Source organism: Stigmatopora nigra, chromosome 10 (assembly GCF_051989575.1).
Source record: "Stigmatopora nigra isolate UIUO_SnigA chromosome 10, RoL_Snig_1.1, whole genome shotgun sequence".
Classification (NCBI taxonomy): Eukaryota; Metazoa; Chordata; class Actinopteri; order Syngnathiformes; family Syngnathidae; genus Stigmatopora; species Stigmatopora nigra.
Window position 1 is genome coordinate 13,381,581 of NC_135517.1, and position 24,091 is coordinate 13,405,671.

The 24,091-nt window shown below is 39.1% G+C and overlaps 2 protein-coding genes and 1 long non-coding RNA gene across 5 annotated transcripts; 1 reads left to right on the top strand and 2 right to left on the bottom strand.

The window, feature by feature from the left end:
- The first annotated feature begins 287 nt into the window (after positions 1-287).
- LOC144203574 (uncharacterized) lies at positions 288-11,316 on the top strand. Its single transcript, XR_013327717.1, has 4 exons — positions 288-344; positions 2,466-2,637; positions 4,991-5,218; positions 11,200-11,316. It is a non-coding gene; the product is annotated as an uncharacterized LOC144203574 (long non-coding RNA).
- mst1rb (macrophage stimulating 1 receptor b) lies at positions 8,230-18,738 on the bottom strand. 3 transcript variants are annotated; one of them, XM_077727093.1, is made up of 22 exons: positions 18,549-18,738; positions 17,466-17,640; positions 15,231-16,523; positions 14,451-14,627; positions 14,235-14,357; positions 13,816-13,986; positions 13,576-13,736; positions 13,301-13,448; positions 13,086-13,222; positions 12,694-12,873; positions 12,502-12,601; positions 11,747-11,965; positions 11,522-11,668; positions 10,888-11,041; positions 10,629-10,718; positions 10,314-10,526; positions 10,160-10,240; positions 9,894-10,075; positions 9,697-9,806; positions 9,449-9,614; positions 9,222-9,358; positions 8,230-8,894 (listed from the first exon to the last, which is right to left on the bottom strand). In XM_077727093.1, the coding sequence occupies exons 3-22, from the start codon at positions 16,434-16,436 to the stop codon at positions 8,657-8,659; spliced, it is 4,140 nt and encodes a 1,379-aa protein (XP_077583219.1). In that variant the 5' UTR covers positions 16,437-16,523; positions 17,466-17,640; positions 18,549-18,738; the 3' UTR covers positions 8,230-8,656. The 3 variants fall into 3 exon arrangements, with proteins under 3 accessions (XP_077583219.1, XP_077583217.1, XP_077583218.1); XM_077727091.1 differs by having other exon boundaries at positions 8,231-8,894; positions 10,314-10,529; XM_077727092.1 differs by lacking the exon at positions 17,466-17,640 and having other exon boundaries at positions 8,231-8,894; positions 10,314-10,529.
- Positions 18,739-19,445: 707 nt separating this feature from the next.
- Positions 19,446-24,085, bottom strand: mon1a (MON1 secretory trafficking family member A). The gene is made up of 6 exons (XM_077725609.1): positions 23,742-24,085; positions 22,849-23,000; positions 21,679-22,041; positions 20,558-21,323; positions 20,104-20,251; positions 19,446-19,984 (listed from the first exon to the last, which is right to left on the bottom strand). Exons 2-6 carry the CDS (start codon positions 22,988-22,990, stop codon positions 19,844-19,846), a joined length of 1,560 nt encoding a protein of 519 aa, XP_077581735.1. The 5' UTR covers positions 22,991-23,000; positions 23,742-24,085; the 3' UTR covers positions 19,446-19,843.
- Positions 24,086-24,091: the final 6 nt, after the last annotated feature.

The following is a 24,091-nucleotide window of genomic DNA, read 5'->3' on the forward strand; positions in this document are numbered from 1 at the left end:
ATCTTGCCTCAGGTACTGCGGTATCTTCATTCTTCACATTGATTATGATCTCTAAATCATCCTTGTTGCATTTCTCATAGGAAATAGGTATGTTTTGTCAATATATTTTTGGCCCTTGAAATCGGGTACATTTTAATTAATCTGTTTCAATGTGCCACTTATGTGAAGCAAAGCACGGATTTACTGCCGCATCCTACACATTCTTGTTGTGAAAACAAGAGTTACCCTGGCAACAAGCATATCACAATGAGTGCACAATAGGAGACAAACAAACTCTACCTCGCAATCTCGGACTGTGATATTTTTATATAATCAAGGACATTTACTGCACAGCCTTCTCAATAGTAGGCCTACTCTTGGAAAGCTTTTTTTCCTCTTTTAATAAACCTCTTGTTCGCATTACTGGCTGTAATAGTATATGTTTAGTTTGATAGGTTAAAAAATGGATAAACCCAGTAAAATTATGTTTAATTGTATATTTCTATGGGCAACCAAAAGATGTCATATTTGAATTTTTTTTTTTTCATTTCTATCAACACGCTAATTAAGTAGAATTAGACCACAAGGTTTAAGATCCTAATTTTCTTTTACACCAGGCATATGGTCACAAATCATTTCCTGGAAAAAGCCTGCCAAGAGGCGCATTAAATGTGCTGAATTGTGTTTCCGAATGAGCTACTAGTATTAAATTGTGGTTACGAATATTTAAGTCTACTTAAATTCATGATGGTTGCCTCGTATAACCTGAATGCGCCACACGTAATTAAACAAAAAGCAATTTTCACTAACGAGCATAAGAGTATTTTACTAGCGGGAGTAAAGTGGGCTTCACTTACTGCAAGCAAATACATGCATTAGGACCAATTGGGCCAACAGGTTTCAGGGCGGAAACCCAAAACCAACATTTTTTTTAATGTTTTTTTTTTTTGCTGAGCTGTGTCTCTTGTTTCATACATTTTAATGATCATGTTGGAAGACAATTAGAGCTTTTTAATAATTTCATAGCCTTACTTTGGACAACCAAGCACTCATATTGGACTCCAACACCATGCAAAAGATTCTATTTTCATCAATTTGTTGCCCTATATCACTTTAAATGAATAAAATCTGATGAAGATGCTCAAATTATGATCGCCACGCATATTAAAATCATTTTAAAGATGTCCATTTGTGAATTTAAACACTAGGTTTTAAATATTTTTCAATTTCCCTCGCAAAATAGCTTTAATAGATTTTCATCTATGTTAATATCACTTAATATCCTGAAATGATTTTGTTTCTTTCTAAACATTTGTGGGCTATTAAATCAGTTAAATGCTCAAAGTATACAGAGAGCTGAATAATCCTAACCAGTTTTCTATACTATGTTAAATAATTCACTTGACATGAGTTTGTTGTGCGATCCTCCCCCGGTGTTTTTTTTTTTTTTTGGTATGTTGTAATTATTATGCTAATTACCACTGCAGGGTTTAAAAGAGCATCAGGTTTTCATTAGATTTTAAGATGAGTGCTAATTTACTCAATCGTGTGTGTGAATGCACCAATGGCTGGCGTGGGTGGAAACTGCTGCCACGACAAAGACAAGAACACTGCACGCACTTTAGGACTAGGTCGGTTTTAAAGACTAGAGCTCCTCCCCCCTGAGACCCAAGATACCCAAGTTACTATAAATTCCAGCTAGTATGTCATCTCATGTCAATGAAATTCCCCGAATATGGGATGAAAAAAAGATATCCAATCTAATCCAATAGTCTGTAAAACGTATCAATGTAATGGTGCTTATGTCTCTAAGACATCACTTTTTGTTTCACAAAAGTTGCCAATTATTTGGTACTTTTTAAAACAAAACCTGTAAACTTGCTCTACCTTTGTTTTAGTTTTTTTTATTTTTTTTTTTAGCTTTTGGGCCCGATTACTCACGCTCGGTGGAGCCATAATAGAATTACTGTCATATTCGGCTTTACTCTTTTGTTTGTCCTTTGTGCTTTGCTTCTTATAACCCCAAAAGTACAGTGCTGTGTATTTTCAGGTTCTTCTTAGATTCGAAATATATAATATCCACCTTCAATCTTGCCTTGTTTCCCTTGATCCTTACATTTTGGGACCAAAAACTCCACAATACCGTTCATTGGTAAATACAATGATCTATCATTCACAGTTACAGCAAGTTGGAATGGCAAAGATGTAACATATTCAATTTTGGCAAAAAAAAAATGCAAAATACGCTACTATATATAATTGTATAATTGTAGTAATTGTTATGTCAGATGAATAAAGTAACCATAACTTCCTTGGTGGAGCTCTTATAATATTTTACATACATAACAGAAATATGGATATATATTTTACTGTATATTTTAAAAAAAAGCAACTTTTTCACATTACTGATTGTGGAAATTGAGTATGGCCATGATATACCAATTTCCCTTGAAGCTCTTTCTCTTTTTCTTGTGTCATATATTCAGGCTATCTGGTGAATGCGTCTCCTGGGGGAGAAAAACCTGCAAGACATTATTGTGGCGATATTGCATGGGGGCACAAATGTGTGAAGTGAAACTGCAGTTAAAAGGCCAGTGTTGTCCTAGATTGTCCAAATTGGCTTTATCACCTTTGGTTTATCAACAATAGCACATCACTGTAAGTTGAAGACCCCAATTTAATGATAGTGTCTCTTTCTATTGTTTAAAGCAGAAAGGTGTAATATCACTGAATTTACAAGCCTTTTAAATGTGTTCATAAATATATTCATTGAAGTATCTGCTCCAGTTGGCTTTCACGTAACTGGAACGGAGTGTTTCGTACCACTGATTCTACTCCTGTTGCTGGCAACAACATTAGGATCGGCATTACAATCTAATGCGATCTAAAAAATTCTGCCTTTGATGAGATCAGTTTAACTTGCCACTGCCAAAACAAGCATTCATTTTTCAACAAATTTCAAACACACTCAATAAACAAATGGTTAGTGTGGCTGGAGTGATGTGGAATGTGCCGTTGCATCATTCTGGAAAGGTTTGGAGAGAGTCTGCTGAAATCACAACCCTTATATGCCAAGAGATATTTTTTGCTCTACAAAAAGTGACTGAAAAGGTGCTCACATCTAAGTAAACAAAAGCCAATGGGTATTCAAAATATGCCATCTCTTTTATGTGCCACCTGACAGTTTGACCGTGATCCAATGACAAGAAGAGACCACGGACAGAGAAGAAAAATGGAAAATAAGCAAACGAGCTTCTAAAGAATTTTGATTCAGACCAGCATTAGGAGGGGATAGTGTGATGTGTTTATGGTCATTTTTAATTGTGATTGAAAGCATAAGATTCCTGCAATTAATTGCATTTTGACAATAACCAATTTTTTTCAATCAAATTCTATCGCAGTATTATGACGTGAAGTTACCCAGCCTTGTTCGATTTCACAATACTAGTATTGGTAAAAATAATCTTGAAAAAAATAAAAAAATGTTTTAAGATTAAATCAAAAAAGGTCTTTCAAAGGGAAATCATGTCAAAAATGAAGCAAAAGATAGAAAAGTGGTGGCTTGTTGTGAACACCTTATGTAATTGTCACATCGCCATGCCACTCCACAGATGGTTGAGGAGAGGTGGGCAGTAACAACAGCACTTTTTTTTTTTTTACACATTGCGGCAGTAAGAGCACTTATCCCTCTCGGTAAACCCACACTCTGACAGGAAGGCTGAGATACTTGACAAGCAGTACCAATGCCACATACTGTACTATTATTAAAAATGGATGCTGATGGATTAGAGAACATCAGCGAGAAGATCCTGTGACGTGTGCGGCCTAAACGTCAGATAGTTGTCATTTATTGGTGGAATATTGATTATGATGAGTGAGGAGCGTTTGCTGAGAGACTGGTTGGTCCCTGAATAGATATATACATGTATACAAAATCAACTCTTTCCTCCTCTGGGTCTGTACAGACTCTGCATATCAAGAACACATATTAAAGAGAATATAGTTTGCATGGACTGTTGCTTGACTCTGTTTGTGTCTGGCATTTACCCCCCGGTTTATAAATATCAAACAAGTTGCTGACTCAGTTCTGTACTTTACCAGGAAAAGTTATAGTACTGTGTGTAGTCTAACTCAAAGAGGACAGACAGTCTACTTGAGATATGTGGTAGAGCCACAATAAAACCCAGAAAAGGGAGAAAAAACAGCAGTAATTTATAATCCCAGAAAACATGCTGTTTTGGAAATGGAAAGACTGCTGATATTTTAGTCTTCAAATCAGCTCTAAAGGCCACCACGCACTGCCACCACTCAACAACAATGGGCACATTTTACACTCCTGGCGGCTCTGAAATGGCTTTGCATTCACTCTCACACTTTCTCGAAACAGATTTAATGACACTGGCTCTCATTACTTTGACGATGGGCCGATCAGTCCCTGTACAATCAGAGTAGACGCTTAGATTTGCGTCTCCGGCAGTCAGTTGAATAAGTTGCACTGTAGTGTAAGTGTTAAGATTAGTTGGGGTGTTGTTTTATTTTGTTATGCTTTTTACCCTGTGTGTCCTGTCCAAGTGATTGCCCATTCCATTCACCTGTGGTTTCTCCGCCCCTTCTTGCTCTCTTGTGTTACCCAGGTGTTCCTAATTGTAATCAACCCTTTTCTATCTATTTAAACCCTATTTGTGAGTCGGTGTCAGATAGTCAACTGTGTTCACTTCATGGCAAGTCACCGTGTCCTGTTCCATGTACCTCGTCTCCCCATGTCTTCCCATCAGGTTTTATTTTGTTATTTGATTCCAAGTCATTGTTATTTTCTTGATACCCCTGTCACGTTTTGATGAAAGTTTTGTTAGAGCACACAAAAGTTGCACCCAAAAGCAGGGAAGCTGTCAAGGGACGAGTACGTGGTGAAGTACTCGTCCCTTGACAGCTTCCCTGCTTTTGGGTGCAACTTTTAGGGTACTCAGGAGGAATAACTTGGACACTAAGCTTCTGATATCCTTCTTTATAGCCACTGTGGAGAGCATCCTGGCATACTGCATCACAGTGTGGTATGCTGGAAGCACGGCAGCAGACAAAAAGACATGCAGAAAGTGATTAACACTGCCCTCACTGGAAGACATTGCCAGCCCTCGTTACCTCAGCAGAGCCAGGAACATCATCGGGGGCCCATACCACCCTGGATGAGGTAACCTAAAAAGACGTTCGCGGTGATCTGCTTCCTACTGGCTGACTGATAGTAAGTGAAAGTGAAAGGTAAGTGATCCGCTTGGGGTGGGGGGGGTGATGCGATGTATCCATCACGGCAGAATGCCAAATTATGAATCTGAAATTATCATTTACTTGGGTCTTTTGCTGGGAAAATGCACTTTATGGAGAAGCACTACTAATTTTGTCATATGCAGTGTCTGTGTATGATGACAATTAGGCTATAGTAGAGTCAATGATGATGACAAAGCCAATGTATTATTATTATTATCATTACTCCTACTGTGACAGTAAGTTGCCACTTAATGTAACATTACAGTTTTTTGATCATGTCTATAGCCTATAGAAAACGACGAAAGCTGTTGGAAATCAGAGTACAAAGTGCAAAGACTTGTAATAAGCCTAAAAATGTGTGACTAAGTCTGTAAAATAAAGTATTCGAATTACATTAGCCTTGTGCAAAACATTTACTGCCATTTCCTCTCTTGGCCATCTAATCCTGATGAGAAGTCATGTAATATTTAGGTCATTATAAATGTCCTTCCATGATGAATATTGATAAGATAATGATTTGAATCGAGTTGAATAAAGTTTCCCCTTTGTATAATCAAGGTAGGGATAACTTCGAGTGCATTACAATATGATGAAGTGAACTTTGGCCAGAGTTGGCTGACATTTTTTATAAAACATAGCATAATGCTTAAACAAAAGTCACTTAGGGACGGTCATTTGGAGATGAAGAAAGCTAAGCAAAACAATATACAGGGTTGATAAGAGAAAAAGTATACGTGAAAAGTCCCCCGGACAAATAAATGTTGGAGAATTTGTCACTGCACTTGGAACATATTGAATTAATGATATTACGCCCAAAGCTGGAAGATTTTTTTTTCTTGTTTCTTACTATCTTGGGAGCTGCAAAAGAAAGATCCAATTCTTGTCTATTCGGGGAGAAGGAACAATAAAACTTGGATTATCACTCGCACGCACTGAAAGTTGAGAGAATTCCAGGCAGTGATTTTTATTTTTTTAGGATCTGTGCGTGTTGTCTCATTCACATTTCAAACAGTTACAAACATGCAAATTATTTTCATTACTAGTTTTGCCATTTGAAATATTATGGCCTTTGGTTAGAGTACACATCTACATGATGCAACCCTGTACCAAATATAATACATTTAGTACTTCTCCCATAGAATACAAAAAGATGAGATTTTATACTAAATGTATCTACATGAACAACATCTCTGCATGAGACATTTTGTCAGAACCCTTCTGCAAGTCTGACTATTTTTAAAAGGCTCGGGGCAGGAATTAATGGGTCTGCAGTAGTAGGCAAAAATTGTGAAGCAATGGCAGTATCCAATTGCCTCAAATTGAAAAGATTAAGATAAAACCATTTTGTTTAACATCGAGTACCTAAATTGCACTAAGAGGCAAACAGTGTGATCAAGCAGAAAAACAACAATAGCAATCATTATACTTGCTCTTTTTGGAGGGAATAGGAGGTCTTTGATTGAATCATTTTTACATTCTGATTAATATGGGCGGCCCGGTGGATGAGTGATTAGTGCCTCGGCCTCACAGCTCTGAGGCCTGGGTTTAAAATGCAGGCTGGTCCATTTTGTGGAGTTTGCATGTTCTCCCTTGGCCTGTGTGGGTTTCCTATGGGTACTCCAACAAAAACATGCATGGGTGGCTGATTGGACACTCTAAATTGCCCCTAGGTATGAGTCTGAGCCTGATTGGTTGTTTGTTTCCTTGTGCCTTGTGATTGGCTGGCCACCATATCAGGATGTCCCCTGCCTCTGGCCCGCAGTCAGCTGGGATAGGCTCCAGCACCTCCTGTGGCCCTAGTGAAGATAAAGCGCTTCAGAAAATGAGATGAGATGATTAATAAAAGTTATGGGTACATGGGGAAGTTGTAGAGTTCAATTCTTGACAATAGTAACGTTTTAAACAGAAACCATATGATGTATGTACACCATTTTTTTCATTTTGTGATTTGTACATCACATTCCCTTACCTGCCACATTCATTTCCAATATCTTGGGTATATATTATTCATACCACCTATATGAGAATACAGTGTTATGCAAAAGTCACCATGCAGCCATTGTCATCCTATAAAAAAAATGCTAGTAAGGTAAGAAAATAGACGTATAGAAAAAAAAAGGAGGTGACATTATGTGCACGAGATTGCCATCAAAAGACTTAAATTAAAAGACCTTTTGGTGAACTCGACTGGAGGAAGACTCTTTGAGATGCTCACACAGTTGAGTGCAGCAGTCATTTCAAGTTTTGGATATTTAACTCCTAATTGCATAGTGGAGTATGTCTTTATTTTGGGAAAAGTCAAAGATTTTGACATCTATTCTGGCTTCACATTTTTCCATCAAAGGTGCCACAAGTAATTGGCAAGAAAATGCCTGATGTTTATCTCCTGCTAGTTTTCTTTGTCAGTTATGAGCATGCAGAGTAGCACAGGGAAATGACAGAAAATGAGTACTTGTCAACCCCCTGCTCAATTTTCTCTTTAATTAATTTATTTTATGTTTGTTAAATCACCAGGATAAAATACATGAGAAAAAAATATGGTTCTTAAATGGTGTATCTTCAGGTCTGCTTATAATTACATATGTGGTGTTTACTATAATGGTAGAATAATCAGTTTTAAATTACATTTAGCGCTTCAGCCTCACAGTTATGGGGTCAAACCTTTGACCGCATGTCGGTCTTCACTGTGTGGAATTTGCATGTTCTTGCCAGGCTTGTGTGGGTTTTCTCCAGGTACTCTGGTTTGAGTCTCCCTGTGCCTTGTGATTGACTGGCCACCAATTCAGTGTTAACTGGATTAGGCACCAGCAACCCCCTGCGACCCATGTGAGGATAAGCACTTCAGAAAATGAATGAATATTTCATCCTTCGAGAAAGGGGCCAATAACGTACTTAAAGCAATCATGACCTCTAGTGATCAATTTAATACTACACGTGAGGTGAAGGCAAGACCCAAAGATTCATAACATAACACATTTATGAACAAATAAATATGTTTTAATTTATTACACTATCTCAAGGACATATGTCAATATGAACAACATTAGATTCATTCTTACAGACATTGTGGTAGCTATGCAGCATCATTTTTTAAAATCATTTTTAACAGAGTGATTTATTACTTTATGCAAGTATACCTATATCTGGTAACTAGTAAGTGCTTCGGTACAGAATAAAATAAAATAGTTGCTATACAACCTGGTGTGTATTTTTGTATTACAAAAGCTACTAAGGACTACATACTGTACTGGATGTAGAACAATTTACGTATACACAAAACAGGATTTGCAGGTTACCAAACTATAGTCCTTTACTAAAGACGGAGGTGTGTTATGAAAGTCTTGCTGTACCACAAACACAAGGTTTTGCACCCTTGTATTTCCAGCCAATATTAGGTCCATTTCTAGGGATTGGATCAGGAAGAGACAGAGACTGAGTCACTCTCGGCGTCCGTGGTGTCTCCACATTCATCGGCAGATTCGGTAAGCGCAGGGTAGGGCCTGGGCTGGTCCAGATTGACATATGTGACATTCAGACTGATGTAATGTTCTCCCTCCAGACTTAGGAGGATGGTGGTAACCGCCGACACCAGAGTAGCAAAGTTAGGCCTCAATTCTGGATCAGGATCCCAGCATTCCAGCATAATGCTATACCTGAGGTCGGACATAAAACAAGATGAATAGCTCATCTATTCTAAGCTAAAACATGCAACGGGATTTGTCATTAGAATATTTTGTCGAGCAAAACGTGAAAATGGTAACATTTCTTCAGTCTCTGTGTGTGTCTAATATACATATTAACTACAAAACTTGCTGAATTGCCAAGTAGTTGACTAGTTATAGATTTCACACTAGTACTGAGTCACCACACATATAGCAAACCATGCTTTTTCTTTTGTGTGAATGCAAAGATTTTTTTAAAGTATTATTGGGGAATAGCCATGCATTACAGAATAGTAGTCATTTTTATTTAACACTTACAAAGGGTCAGGACAATACTGAGGCTGGGGGAGACGCCTGCCTTTCAATAAGTAGTGTGTTATATCATAAGGGTCCACTTCTGGGTAAGGGCTTGCTCCTCTGGTCAGCATCTCCCACATCAGGACACCAAAGGACCACTGCAGATGGTGTCAAAAAATATCAGTGAATTCTCAACCCACACGTCACACTTTTCTATCCTGGTCATGTTTGTCATTTTTTTTGCTTACCACGTCAGACTTAGACGTGAACTTCTGTGTCCTTAGACTCTCAATTGCCATCCATTTGACGGGCAATTTAGCCTTTCTGTGGTCTTGAATACTGTAGTACTCCTTGTCAAAAACATCTCTTGCCATGCCGAAATCAGCCACTTTCACTGTGTAAGACTCGTCCAGCCTAAGAGAAAAGGGAAAAAATATGTCATCCTGTTGAGTCAGCAGGTTTGTGAAAAAAATTATTTACACAGATATTTCCTCACATGCAGTTGCGTGCAGCCAGGTCTCTATGGACAAACTTTTTCTGAGCCAAATACTCCATCCCTTTGGCAACTTGTAGTCCAAAACCAATAAGATCCTTCACGGTTGGGTTCTGAATTCAAAAAAAGAAAAACATAGTAGTCACACTGAATAAAAACAGGTGCAGGTCTTGTATTGTTGTTATAGTTGGACGTCACACCCTTTTCTCGCAACGTATGAAGTGACGCAGATCTCCATGTTTCATGTATGGCAGAACTACCAGTGGAAGACCTTCTTGTGGTAGAAGGATACCCAGCAGAGAGAGTACATTGATGTGATGGAATCCTTTCATTAAAATGCCTTCTTTCAGAAACTGTTCCACCTCCTCCACATCTGTTATTCCTTATGAAAAGCAATATTTTTGAAGATTCACCATCACTTACTTGATATGGCACTTTGCAGCCATCACAGAGACACACAACTTACTATTCAAAGACTTGACAGCACAATGTATTTCTCTGTTGCTATTGTCAGTGAAGTAGCCATGATAGACTGTTCCAAAATGACCTACGAAAAACAAAAGGCACAATGACAGAAATGTCTTCTCTCGATCGTCTATACAAAATACAACTTATTTTACCTTTCCCAATGATCCGATAGTGTTGTACGAGGAGCATTTCGGCAGGAATAAGAACATCTTTAACTTCCTCTAACAACTCGGGCCTAAAACTGGAAATGGAAATTTTCTCTGCAGCCATAAGAGGAGTGAGTGTAACGTCTATATTGCCTGTAGCGTAAGCCAGGCTGGGGAAGGCTACAAGCCCTGAAGTAGGAGTTGGAGGACTCGTGGACACTGCTAAGAAATAGAGAAAAGTTTATTTTAAAAATAGCATCCATAGTCACACAACCAAATTATCAGCATGTGTATAAAAATAGGTAGTAGACAGAATGTCACCTCTCCTGTAGTCCCCAACCAAGGATAACTCGACATTATTTGTCGCCGAACGACTAACCCTGTGAGCCAAACGAGTCTCCACCATAGAAGCTGAAAAACAGGACAAATCGTTTTAATGATCAACCGCCGGAGAAGTGTACAGACAAATATAGACAATGAGACACCAAGGATGTTCTGCTTGAAAGACTACTATATTCAACAACACTTTGAGGCAGTAGCCCTTGCATAAACAGGTCTGATCAAGGTCCGTGTAGCTCACCTTTCTTTTTCTTCCTCAAGTGCTTCATGACCACAAAGGCCAGCACTGCCCCAGCCACCAGAGCAGCGAGGATCCCCAGCACTATTCCCACCATGTAGTGGTTGCTCACCCTTATAACGGTACCCACGTTGTGGACTTGGCCGTTGATGGAGATCTAGAAAGTCAAACATTTTTGAAGAAGCTGTTTTTACGAACATGGCCATTTAAAATGTGTCTTAACCAGAAAAGTAGGCAGTGAATTCTATTTTTGAGGAATGTGACAGACATCAGCACCTTATTGACGTTTTTTTTTTTTTTAAATTGTGTTTTTAGAGTAGATTCCACTGCATTGGAGACATTTAAAGTACTAAATGAAAGCTCCAAGAATAACAAAAGGATGTGGCTGCCTGACTCGCTCTTCAGTACACTAATAAATGTTTTATTTTGGATAATAGAGTAATCTTATTATTTTAGCTTGTGACTGCTTGTGTAATTTTTTTTCAGTGACTTCCTAAAATCCTACAGTATGACGTTTTGAAATCTTTGACTTGACTATTTAATAGTTTTGTACTGAAATTATAATCACTGCATCATTTGGCATCATGGAGTTAATTAATAAATAGTAATACAGCATCAGAAAAAGCCACCGACTAACCTTCACAGGTAGTCCTTCACTTGGGATGGTTATATTTTTGGGTATCCTGCAAGTGATCTCGTTATCCAGGACTTTAGCATCACAATCCACACCTGCTACTGTCATAATGATGGTCATACAGGAGCTAACCAAGTTTAGTTTCTGATGCTAAAGACAGTAAAGAAAATCCAAATACATTACGATTGGAAAATCAGCCTATTGACGGAGAGCCATATTCATTCTTACATGCAGTGAAACTTCATCAAATCCAGGGTACAAATGCAGCTCGTGTCCTTCTGTTTCAAAGGGGATTGGCTTGGCGTAAGGGTGATAGGAAAACTCTTTGTTCCAAAGTCCCACCGCTCCGTCCATATCGAAGGAAAGCTCTCCTTCCTCTGTCTCATCTCTTGGAAATACAGGAGTGATGCATTGCATCCTTTTGGACATGGCCTTGCCAATGCACTCCTGTAAAGAAAAAAGAATGAAAAATAATAATTATATCTATCTATATCTATTTATCCATATATATCTATATCTATCTGTCCATATATATCTATATCTATCTATCCATTATCTATATCTATCTATCTATAGATATCTATCTATCTATATATATCTAGATCTATCTATCCATATATATCTATATCTATCCATATATATCTATATCTATCTATCCATATATCTATGTCTATCCATATATATCTATATCTATCCATATATATCTATATCTACCCATATATATCTATATCTATCTATCCATATATATCTATATCTACCCATATATATCTATATCTACCCATATATATCTATATCTATCTATCCATATATATCTATATCTATTGATCTTCTAAATTCATTTTTCTGTATAAAAAAAATGTCTAAGGTTTTCAGCATTAGAAATTGCAAGATTATTAGGAATATCATGTCTTCCCTTGAATAGTGTGAAAGCATTCAAGGACAAATCTGAGGTGTATTTATATTCATGAACCCTTTATCAGTACCCTTGTCGCAGGCTTCAGATGGCTCTCATTGGGTTTAAAGTGGATGATGGTACGATAAACAGAATCCAGATTTTCGCCTTCTATCAAAATATTTGATCCCCTAGAGTTCATACACAGACACGTGTAGACATGGTTATCTTTCAATACATTTAAGCAATACTGGAGTGTATTTTTTGCGATTTGAAAGCCTACCTGTCAAAGCTACAGTCGGGAAGTACGGCAGTGATCTTGGGGTTTTCTTTGTAGTAAAAAACTTTGGTTGTTAGGACGGGAGACTTGTCGATGAAAACATTGAGAGGTACGTCCTGCACCTCTGAGACGGGCTGGGACAAACAGATGATGGAGGACATAATGCCTTTAGGCTTAGTGACGCTGAGGGAAAAAAAGGATATATTTGACATATATAGATTTGTAAAAAGAATGTTTTCTATAAATAGTATAATAATATCTACCCTAATTGGCTGACAAAAATGACGTTGGTTGCCTTGCTCTAGGCATTTTTTGGAAGAACTTATTGTTTTTACAAATCCCTCAATCATATGTCAATCTGTAAATGATTACAGATAAGTGGGCAAGATAAAAACCTTTGTATGGGACAAGGCACATCATTAAGCGTGACTTTCCTTGTCCGTCCAGCGTCCAAATAAGCTCCAGTCACTGTGATTAACGTGCCCCCTATAAGAGGTCCATAGTTGGGCTGAATCTCCGTGATGTTGGGTATCTGTAAACAAATGTATCAGTCAACACCCAAAATATTTGAAAATATCCTCATGGCTCACACCCTAATAGATGAAATTACCAGAAATGTAAAGCCAGGCATTCCTGCCTTCCCGTCAATGGCATAACGTCCCTCTACCTTCACGCCCCCTTCACTCTCATGCACTTCCACAGTAACGTTGACCGGTTTTGACAGGTCAGTAGCCCCAGAGCGAATCTTACACACCAGGCTAAAAAAGAAATAGCGCATATTTTTATTATTATGTCCTTAAAGTCAGAATGGCAGAGGATAAAGCAAATAAAGTGTGTGCTTTAGGAGAGTCTGTGTTACTACAATCGTAATTAAACTTGACTTACTGAGTGTTGTTACTCTTGACGGGGATAACGGTGCATGATGCTTGTCCCAGTTTAACCTGGTGGGTTCGTGACGTAATGGCAGGTCTGAGGGGTGACTGGAACTCGCGTCCACACATGGTAAACTCTGTCTGACCATCAGGGGGAGCAGTCCGTGGAAAGAACTGCGTCAATAAAGCAGAATTTATAGCGCTACTTTGAAATGTAACTCCTATTGTTGAACGCAGTTGAAATAAGATTCACCCCGGTGATCTGTGGTGGGCAAGACTCATTCCTCCAGGCACTTGAGCACTCGCTCTCCCATGAACACACGCCTGAGCACCAGCCACATCCCATGAACTTGGGGGCTGTCAGGCACATGGCACAAGTCAGGAAGTGTTGGCATCCCGGTCCTCGCTGTGGGACCTGAAACATCTGGATGAGAGACAAACAATTCGTGGCAATTACGATACTCGTCAAGTTTGAAAAGAATGAATCCACTTCTTTCAAATGTATTCTTAAACACCCTATTGACCGCTTTTGAAGTCGTATACTGTGAATTTCATCCTGAATTCACCATTATTACTAAAATGGCAGAGTGATTACTTGCTCAAGGTCGCTGCCTTGCATTGCTGCCACTTGCTCATGTCTGCCAATATACTGCTTATAAGGATATACATTACCTTGTCTCCAACCACGAAAAGGAGATACTCTGATGAGTAGACTGCAGCAATCGATGAGATCCTTTGGTTCTCCACCAAAGAATAATTAGCGAAGATAATTGGATTCAATCTTGTCAGCACAAGCTACAATCATAATCCAAAATAATGTCAATACAAACAATTCTGTCAATAAAAATGCAGAGGGGGAAAAGAAATGCATATCGATGTTAAACATACCTGCAATAGTCGACCTGTGGACGTACCAATATGGGCAACAGTCTTGTTGTCAATGGTGGTCACCAGCAGTGAGGTGAGAAGAACATTTGTCATCTGTCGATTGAGGAGGTCCACTCTGTAGTAGGGCTGGGAAACCATGGTTGGGTGGTCTCTGCAAGTGGTGTTGTTTTCCATGCTCTAAGAAAAACGCCACAAGCAGCAGACCATTCAGAATGGACAATTATAAGAATTAAGTCTTGATCAATCCAAGATTTACAGATTGACCAGACACAACCGCAGAAGCCTTCTTGTAAGAATTTACAAACAGTGACGCATGTGGAAATAGCATACAACAAACATGTTTTTATAATATAATCATTCCATCATTTATTAGCTCGTGATTAATAACGATCTACTGCAAGGGAGACAGAAAGATTACACTGCAGCTATTGAAGCAGAGCAGCATATTGTACTATTTAGAAGGAGTGCATTCTTATCTACAGGCTAATATGGCAAAAACATCCAGGTGAGTGCAAGATAGGTAAATAAAACAAGTTAAAAATGAACTACGGCTGCCTGGATCGCAAGTCAGCAAGAAAATCTGACTATCCAGACCCAAACAGATGATTAAAATGCAGCTTATTCATCATTTCAAAATAGCATGTATGTATTTCCCTTTTGAAAAAGTATTTATATAAAGACAAGAATGTTATATGAAAGAACTATGAGGGTGGAAAAAGGAAATGAAGTCATTTAGCTCTGCAAATGCAACATGCAGGTCATTGTAATAGCATTTCTTACCTCGTGTGGACAACTTTCACATTGCTGGAAATGACAAAGCCCCCTGGAGAGTTGCTCTGGTCCAGACTCACAGCAGTCGTCCACCCCATCAGCGATGGCCTCGTTTACATTGTCCATGGGGAAGGCGCACACGGCAGAATCATGCTCCGTAACTCCATTGTCATCCACCACGGCAAAGACGCCGTATAGGATGTCATCCTCCTCCTCCGCCCCCAATTCTTCGGCAAGCTCCCTTCCAGCTTTGCCAAAATGTGCTGCCTGAACTACGTTGTAGACCACATCCTTGTAGGGTTCGCTAGCCACGTTCCTCCTCCGTCGTTTAGGTTCAAAACGACACTCTAGAATGACTTCGCGATAGCGTTTCATCTCCCATTCATTCCGTGGAAGGCGGCCGAGGCGAGTTTGAAAAGGAGATGATTCTTGGTCCGGGCTCTCTCTCTGAACTGAGACAAAGTACACAAACTCCTGTGTGAAAAAGCTGTAGACGTACTCGACGTGGTAAGTCCTTCTTAGCCCAGGAAGGACGGTCAGGCCACGAACATCGCTGTAGAAGCCGTCTTCCGTCGCAAGTGGTCGACGGATTGATATTGACTTTCTTCCATAGCGCTGAGTTACGCTTTCATTAACGGTGGCAGCAACAAAGAAGTAGACCGTCTGACCCTCCTCCACCATGGTGACTTTAGTACCAAGAGAACTGGCGACACAGTCAGGACAATAGGCAGCAGAGTTGGCATTGGCACGAAACAAACACTTAGAAATAGACGGTGGCTCTCCGTTGCTGTTGAGTTGATGGAAATAACACACACCGTACTGGGAACTTCCACAGGAATACAAGTACATAAAGAGGGTGTCGAACAACAACACCTGATTGTTTGTGTCCTCCAGGAAGTTGGGATCTTTATCAATTTGACACAGATCGCACACCTGACACTCTGGGCTTCCCACCGGCCCAGTGCGGAGCGCCCATGTTTTTTCCAAGCTTCGGTTGACAGCCTCAATCACATTTTGCGAGGCTACGTAGACTTCCTGGTACAATGAGTTGTTGACAATGTTCTGGATAGGACCATAGGCTTGGAAGAAGGGCATAGTGTAAACCAGGGAGAAGTTGACCGGGTTTGGGGCTAGTGACGGACAGTTGGCCAGGGCAAACGTTAGCAGAGTCTGAAGCCAGACGCATGTCCCCCATTGGGGGGTCCAGCTGGCCATCACCACTTGGGATGTGCAGTGGCCAACAGCACACAGGCTCACCTCCAAGTTCCACACCAATTCATCTTTGACACCAGCCCAGCATATCTGGAGGAAAATAATTGTCATAGATAACATAAACAGCATATCTCGCCATCTGCCCCCAATATGTCATTTTTTTTGTACAATGAGTCCTGTTCAGGATCATGGCTAAATTTGCTCGAAGTCATGGTAAATAATCTCGTTCACAGTTCCCTACCCTCAGCAAACTGTACTAGCATGGTTCTCTGTTGTATTATGTAAATATTACCACACGCAGCTGTGTAGTAATTCAGGCATATAGTACTGTACTTTTTTTTTTTTACTTTAGTAGATTGCCTCTCATAAACTGTGGTTTCTGTTTCCTAAAAGAAGAATTAATGTTGCTCAGTTCATTTTTTTGTCCTATAATCAGTAAAACGCAGTGGCAATAAAGTATTCCTATCCATAGTGACAATGTAGGTTTTCATATTTGTATTTTACATATTTTGGAACACAAGGCAGCGTTTGAAACATCTCAACTATGAGCCCACTATACGTTGTTAATCATTAACTTAGTGCATCACATTTAGGCTGTACTCAAAGACCCAGGCCTGTCTAGTTGGCATTCATGTCACAAACGTTCCGTGCCTCGTGAGGGAAATGATGTCCACGGGCTGATGCTCTGACAAAAGTCACGTTCAAATTGCCTGTTTAATCATGTCCCAGCATTTCAGCAAAGAAAAGCAAAGTAAAAGCAAAGTATACTTTATTTCACATTCAATTTTGAAAAAGGAGTCAATTTAATTGTGTTCAAAGACAAAGAAAATACGGATTAAAAAATAGCAATCATCAATTTAAAAGAGAGAAAATCAGGAAATGTAATAATCGATATTATTCATTTTAATTGGATCCTAAAACAGAAAGTCAGCATTAATAATTTCCTTTCCCGGGCCACACAAAATGATGCGGCGGGCCAGATTTGGCCCCCGGGCCGCCACTTTGACACCAGTCATGTAGAGGTTCACTCGCCTGACTTTGATGCGGGCAGGTGCACGTTCGATTCCCGTTGATGGTGATGTGATTGGAAGTGTGGATGGTCGTCCGTCTCTCTATGTGCCCTGTAACTGACTGGCGACCAATCTAGGGTGTAGTCTGCCTTTTGGCCCAAAGTCAGCTGGGATAGGCTCCGGCAACCCCAGCAACCCTTACGAGGATGCGCAGTACAGATGGTGAATGAATGCATGATTGTTAATAATTTATTGAGTGCTACTGGTGCTACTTCCATTACATTTTAACAAGTGAAAGTGAAGTCAAAGCTCTGAGACTGAAAGTCGAGAGCTAGAAGTCGATGGTAAGCCAAAGAATATTGTTTGAATCTGTGGTTAAATAAATGAATGACAATGAATCTCCAGTCCGATCATTCTTTTTAAAATATTATTTTAAAGGCCAGATAAAAGGTTTTACTAGAGGGTTATTACCTGATAAAGAGAGTTTAGGGAACCATAGAAATATCACATCACTTTTAAGATAAGATTTAGACATTTGCAAACACAATGGAATACAAATAAGTCTGTTTCCCCTGTCATCATTTGTGCTGTACTACAAATGAATTTTCCATTAGAGGGCTTCTTGTTGGGTTGTTGATTAAACAAAAGCGGATCACAAGTCTCCATCAATCAATAGCGAGGTATCCACAAGGATTTCAGGAGCAAAACTAATGTGGCAAAAGCCATTATATATTCAGTGTGAAATGACAACTTGGATATTGATTACAAACCACCAAAAGATGCACCCAGCTATTTATGAGAAATATTATATAGATTTTATATTTTATTTTATGATATTAGATTCTAATTATTATATATAATAATTGAACAGAAACTACATTTATTTACTTTACACTACCACACTAGTTTTGGTTTCCCGCAACACGTGACCACAACAATTATTAATATAGTCCTTGTAATACAGTATTCGTAATACATTAGCGCAGCTAAACTAGACTCTAACCGTGCTTACATATCATTCTAAAACGTGTCTTATACACTTATAATATGCAACATCAAAAAAATGTCCTCGATCATTGAAACACGTTTTGATAGTTTGACTCACCTGTACGGTTTGTCACCCCGCAGCCTCAGTTCGAATCCCGTTCTGTCACCGCAATGATCGATTCCCCTGACTTCAGATTTGATGTATATATGTTGATCGTCGTGTACAGTATACGATACTTGGACGAGGATTAGTTAGTAGTTTCAATTTGTGTCATCGCACCTCTTCTCGTGGTTTCCTGCTACTATTTGCTCCTCCTTGCCACGCCTCGCACTTTTGGCAGATGCCGGCAAGTGGTGACCAAAAAGAAAGTACTATACTAGTAGTATGTAGTGTATACTTATTCTGTGCCGTTTAGTAAGGAAATAATATATTTCTACATGATAACATTCATTCATTCATTTCATTTATTTTTTGCAGAGGCGGTCCGAGCTACGTTTGCGCCATGGGCAAAACTAAAAAAGCACCCCCCCCCAAAAAAAAGGTAAGTTGTCTGCATCATACAGCCACATCTACAGAATATTGAATTTAGTGTATACTGATTGGACACCCCGTCCATCATGGAGAAAATTTTAGACTTAAGTGCGCCCTATGTGAATAAATATGTGCCACGTTGCATTTTTTTAAAATCGCTTATAATGGAAATTGGCCGACGTTGACATATGAAATTGCAATACATTGACAAAGAGAGATCCGAAATTAATCAGGAATTTCAGTGTTTTTATATTTTAATACTTTTATTAATACAGAGTTATTTTTTTCTATACTGTACAACAACTTGGTATTAAAATACATAGAAACAAAGTAGGACACCTCTTAAATGGATTAATTTACAGAAATAGAAGCATATTAAAGCATTTAATACATAAGTGCAGTCATATATGAATTAAAACACAATTATGACATCCTCACACAAAAAAAGAGGAGACTTCATACAAACCACAACCGTAATCTGTGACATTTGTCTTTGGAGTTTATTTTTATGCTTGTTGCTACAGCAAAGTTGAATTACCATAAAAGTCCCTGCAATTAATGTTCGTCAAGTGCAGAAAATACCAGAAATTGAGTTACTCATAACTTTACTGCATGGCTCTTGAATTCCAGTTATTGCTGTTGTTTAACCCAAAGGTCCATTAAATTAAAAAAATGATTTAACACCCTATAAATGTCACCTGGCATATGAAATCAGTGCTGCTTTTAGCTGGAAACATTCCCAAGCAAAGTAAATGTAAAAACTAAACTTGGATTTTACGTTTGTACTACTATCCAGCCTTAACCAGTAAGTAGTTATAGCCTTGACGCTACATTTAGGCACGTTCCCAATTTAACATGTTCGGGATCTTTGCAGGGACACGTCAATAAGTTAGATGACTCAGAATAAAAAGACGATCCTCCTCTTTCCTGATCCACTTGAGTAGTTTGTTGATACCAGAAACAGCCAACGCCTTTGTGCCAAGAGGACTGAAGCACATGTAAAGTTCAAAGCCGCTGGTCACCTGCAGGTTTGGGGAAGGCAACATTATTGGCTATTTGCTGGAGTGATTTACATAAAATCCCATTTTCACTCTAATCTATCTGTTAAAAGGCTGTAATTATCTGACACCGAGACACTTACCCATGCCATCATGTTTTCAGTTTCACCAAAGCGGTAGAAATAGCGTAAAGGTCTGGTTGGATGGTGCACATAGGTGTGCAATTCTTGGTACAAACCCATAAGCCTCTCTTGCTCTTCATCTGACTGGTACACTAAAGGAAACTCTGGACTGCAAGCAGAAACAAAACAAAAAAACATTATTTTTTGTTATTGTTATTAAACCTTAAATAAATGAAAGATAAGAGGGGAGGGTTTTTGATAGCCTTAGAAAGTTATTGTGGTTTGAAACGTTAAAGTTGATCTTGATTTCTTTTTTACTTTTACTATATGCAGTGAACTTTTTTTTATGTTAAGGACTATGCATGTCAATACCTCAATTTTGACCAATGATCATACCAATTAAGGCATTATTCAGAAAAAGATAAATGATGGCTTTCAAGATTTTAAGAATCAACCAAGAAACATCACTACACACCTGGTATAGAACCCAGAACTCTTGGATTTGTACAGGAAGTGCCTTAGTTCAGGGATGCCAACTTGATCCACAGAATAGCTGCGAGAGTTCAACGCCTCCTTCAGGGCTCGATAGGCACTGCGCTTACTCAGCCTCTCGAGAAACTTTTGCTTACAATCAGACATGTTAAAAAAGTCTTCTCGATCAGTTGAAATCAGGATAAGGCACAGCTCCGACGCAGGTTCCAAATAGGAAATGTGAGCATGGAAAAATCCTGCAGTATTGAACTTTGGCAGACAGATAGGGGTCCAGCCTTCACCTTCTCGAAACGAGGTCGAGGAGCCAACCAGGTTGAAGACAAGGTGCAAGTCTATGTGGTGCAGAAACTGGTCTTTTTTTCTGACTAGTGTAACCAGGCGGTCTCCTGCCAGCAGAATGGAAAAGACCAGGTTTTTGGATTTTGCTGCTTGTAAGCTTGACGAAATGACATCCCTGGAGGAGCTGGCGAGAGGCAAGCAGGTGACGGCGCTGAGCAGTAGGCCGGGGTCACGGTCCAGCCGATGCAGAAGGTTGTCGGTGAGATACTCAGAGCCAGCCAGAAGGCGCCGTAAGTCGTAATTTTGCTTGTGCTGGAAGATGTGGTTGAGCTGAGTGAGGGTGAGCAGGCTCACGATCTGATAGTAGACATATTGAAGCTCCCTCAGTAGCTCTTTTTCTGACTGAGACGTACGGGACACTCCCACCAAGACAAGTGGGCTTTTGGACAGGAAAACCACTTTACAGCCATCTGATGAGAGATCACATGGACACAGTTTGGGCAGTGTGAAGCTGAATACATTTAAGAGTAAAACATTTTGGAGATTTGATGTTCTGTTTATTATGTGGACTCCTAACGAGCCAGATTTTGGGCCTGCAGAGCTGTCAACTTCGTGTTTTTTTTCCATAAGGGAAGTAAGTTTTATTAAGGCCGACTAAACCACCAGTCTTTTGTCGTGTCCCCCTTAAGTATGAGAATAAACTTGTACATTGATGGAAATGCCTTTTAGTCAGAACAATATGGTATTCCTCATCTCAAGAGAACCATAACAGAGAATAATTTAGAAGAGCTTGTTTCCCGTATTATCCTTCAAGTGCATTCCTACCTGCGTGGATGGAACGGATGATGTTGTTCTCGGCCTCAACAAAAGACACGAGGGCCATCATGACACCCATGGTGCTGGACAGAGCTTCCTCTGTGCCATAACGCGTGTAAATTGGCTTTCCCGCCTCGCTGAGAACAAACATGTGCTTTTTGTGGCTCCTCCATGCATTGCTGCACACATCTTCATCTTTGTTTCTGCAGTCCGGGGTGATATCGTCTTTCTCCCCTTTTTTGCCTTCCACCAACTCACTGATATCATCCACACTCTCTTGGCTTTTGAGCAATTCTGCCTCTTCTTCAGCCTCAGTGTTTAGATACTCAAAGGACTGCGCAAGGACAAACATGGAGTTTTTCTGACCAGCACCTGCGTAAAGCAAAGTCATGCTTATTTACTGTCATGTGTTAAACTGAATACATACAAAGATGATTTGACATTATGTTTAAATTTGTGCATTATTAGCGAACAATTCATGTTACTTTTTAAGCAATGGTTGTCACAAACACCATATTATTAAAAAAAAAGCCAAAAATGATAGTTTCCTTTCTAACAAGACTGAAAAAGACAAGTGTTACTATCATTTGTAGTAGGTTAATCATTGACAATGTCCCTCAGTATGCATGTTTTGTCGCCAAGCACAACGTGTACTTCCCCCCCAACCAACACTTGTTAAAATAGAAAAAGCACTGTTGGAACATTGAATGCTAACATGAACTAATGATGACTTTGTTCCATTAATGCCTCCCATAATTGTGTCAGAGACTGAGCATGCATAATAAGATCCAGGAAAACACAAGTGAATGCGATAAATATTAGAATACATAGTAACATTAAGGAGTGTCTAGTTTTACAAGTGATATGTAATTGTCCCTTATGCCTAAATAGCAAATTGTCTGAGCATCTTTCTCTACAGTGAACTCATTAAGTTAAAATAGTTCTCAAACTAGAGCAGGGGTAGGGAACCTATGGCTCGGGAGCCATTTGTGGCTCTTTTGATGGGTGTATATGGCTTTCTGCCTGTTTAAATCATATTTTTCTTCATTAGACTCTTCTTCATTGATACTCATTGAATAGCAACAGTGAAATAATGTTCTAGAAAGAATTCAGACTTATTTTTACTTTCAAAGTGGTGAAATTAATAATAAATGATGATAGATGGCACCATAGGCTCACCCGGTTCTGTTCCTTCCACCAGACCTGGCGTGGGACTGTCAGATCTCTCCGTACTAAGATGTTGCACAGGTGTCAGGGCACCATTCTGCCATGGCACAGTAGGTTTTTCGCGTTTCACATCCATCGCTATTGTGGAGAACATGGACACGCACCTGGAAGACAGCACATCCAAGAAACTACATTGATCATGGTGAGAATATCTTGATTGATCCTTACAATTGGCAAATCATACTACACTTGTGATTTGGTTCTCCTGTCCAATCCCCAAAAATAATACAAATAAGCATCTTTACTTGGGAGAACAAAAGTCATATTTGAACATTTTGAGAGAACAATATTGTTGGTTAGGGGTTAGGGTTGGGGTTAGGAGGTAAATGGGTTTAGAGTATATGTATTATATAAAAAGTATGCTAGTCTTAGTACAAAGGCAATGAGGTAGGATGAAGCAGCATATTTCAATTTGGCCTAAATAATATTATTTAGATAATTATGCCATTAAGCTAACGATCAGCAGGAAAATAGTATGACTTCCTTGGATATGTATTTTCACAATAACCCTAAAAATGACTATGACGTCACAGCCTCACAAAGTTATAACAGCAACATAATTTATAACACTAATGTACAACAATGTCAATACTGTGCGTCTACTTGCGTCATCAATTAGTTACAATACAGGAAACGCATAAGCTTTTTCAAATTTAAACTCACGTTGTTATTTATACTCGAAAAACGTCAGATTTGCGGTTGAAAACACACACTTAACTCGAGTATTTGACATCTGATTTAAGATTTGATCGGCGAGGTTAGCACGAAATCTGCATGGCTAACTAGTGTCGCTGTATTCATATCGCCCCCAAAAAAGAAACATGAACTTGAATTTTAATAACTACCTTTCATTCCCGGAATTGTCTTCATCTAAGGCACCATTTGTCTTCAACTTGATTTTGTTGGAATCTTCTTATCAGCTGATTCCTGCATGTCAAATGTAAACATTGAGCCGATCTCTTTCGCAACATTGAAATATTCCTTCTCAGCGAAACCAGATCTACCCATTATGACAACGAAGGATGCGGAAGTGTGAATTATGGGACATGAAAATCTCTTCTTTGCGAATATTTACAAAAATAATTCCTGCAGTACATTCCAACTAAGAAAAACAATAAGAATTTAATTTAAATTCCGAATGAATACTAGAGGATGACACGTACTCCATACAAAGAATAGCACACACCGGTTGAAC

Coding starts and splice junctions, on each gene's coding strand:
- mst1rb (XM_077727092.1), bottom strand. CDS start 16,436: ATGGCCAGCTGGACCCCCCAATGGGGGACATGCGTCTGGCTTCAGACT. Junction 10,241..10,313: donor CTATCGGATCATTGGGAAAG/GTAAAATAAGTT, acceptor TGTTTTTCGTAG/GTCATTTTGGAACAGTCTAT. Junction 9,615..9,696: donor CTGGCTGCACGCAACTGCAT/GTGAGGAAATAT, acceptor CTTTTCTCTTAG/GCTGGACGAGTCTTACACAG.
- mon1a (XM_077725609.1), bottom strand. CDS start 22,990: ATGTTCTCCACAATAGCGATGGATGTGAAACGCGAAAAACCTACTGTG. Junction 22,042..22,848: donor GGTGGAAGGAACAGAACCGG/GTGAGCCTATGG, acceptor TGCTTTACGCAG/GTGCTGGTCAGAAAAACTCC. Junction 19,985..20,103: donor CTGAAAACATGATGGCATGG/GTAAGTGTCTCG, acceptor CCAAACCTGCAG/GTGACCAGCGGCTTTGAACT.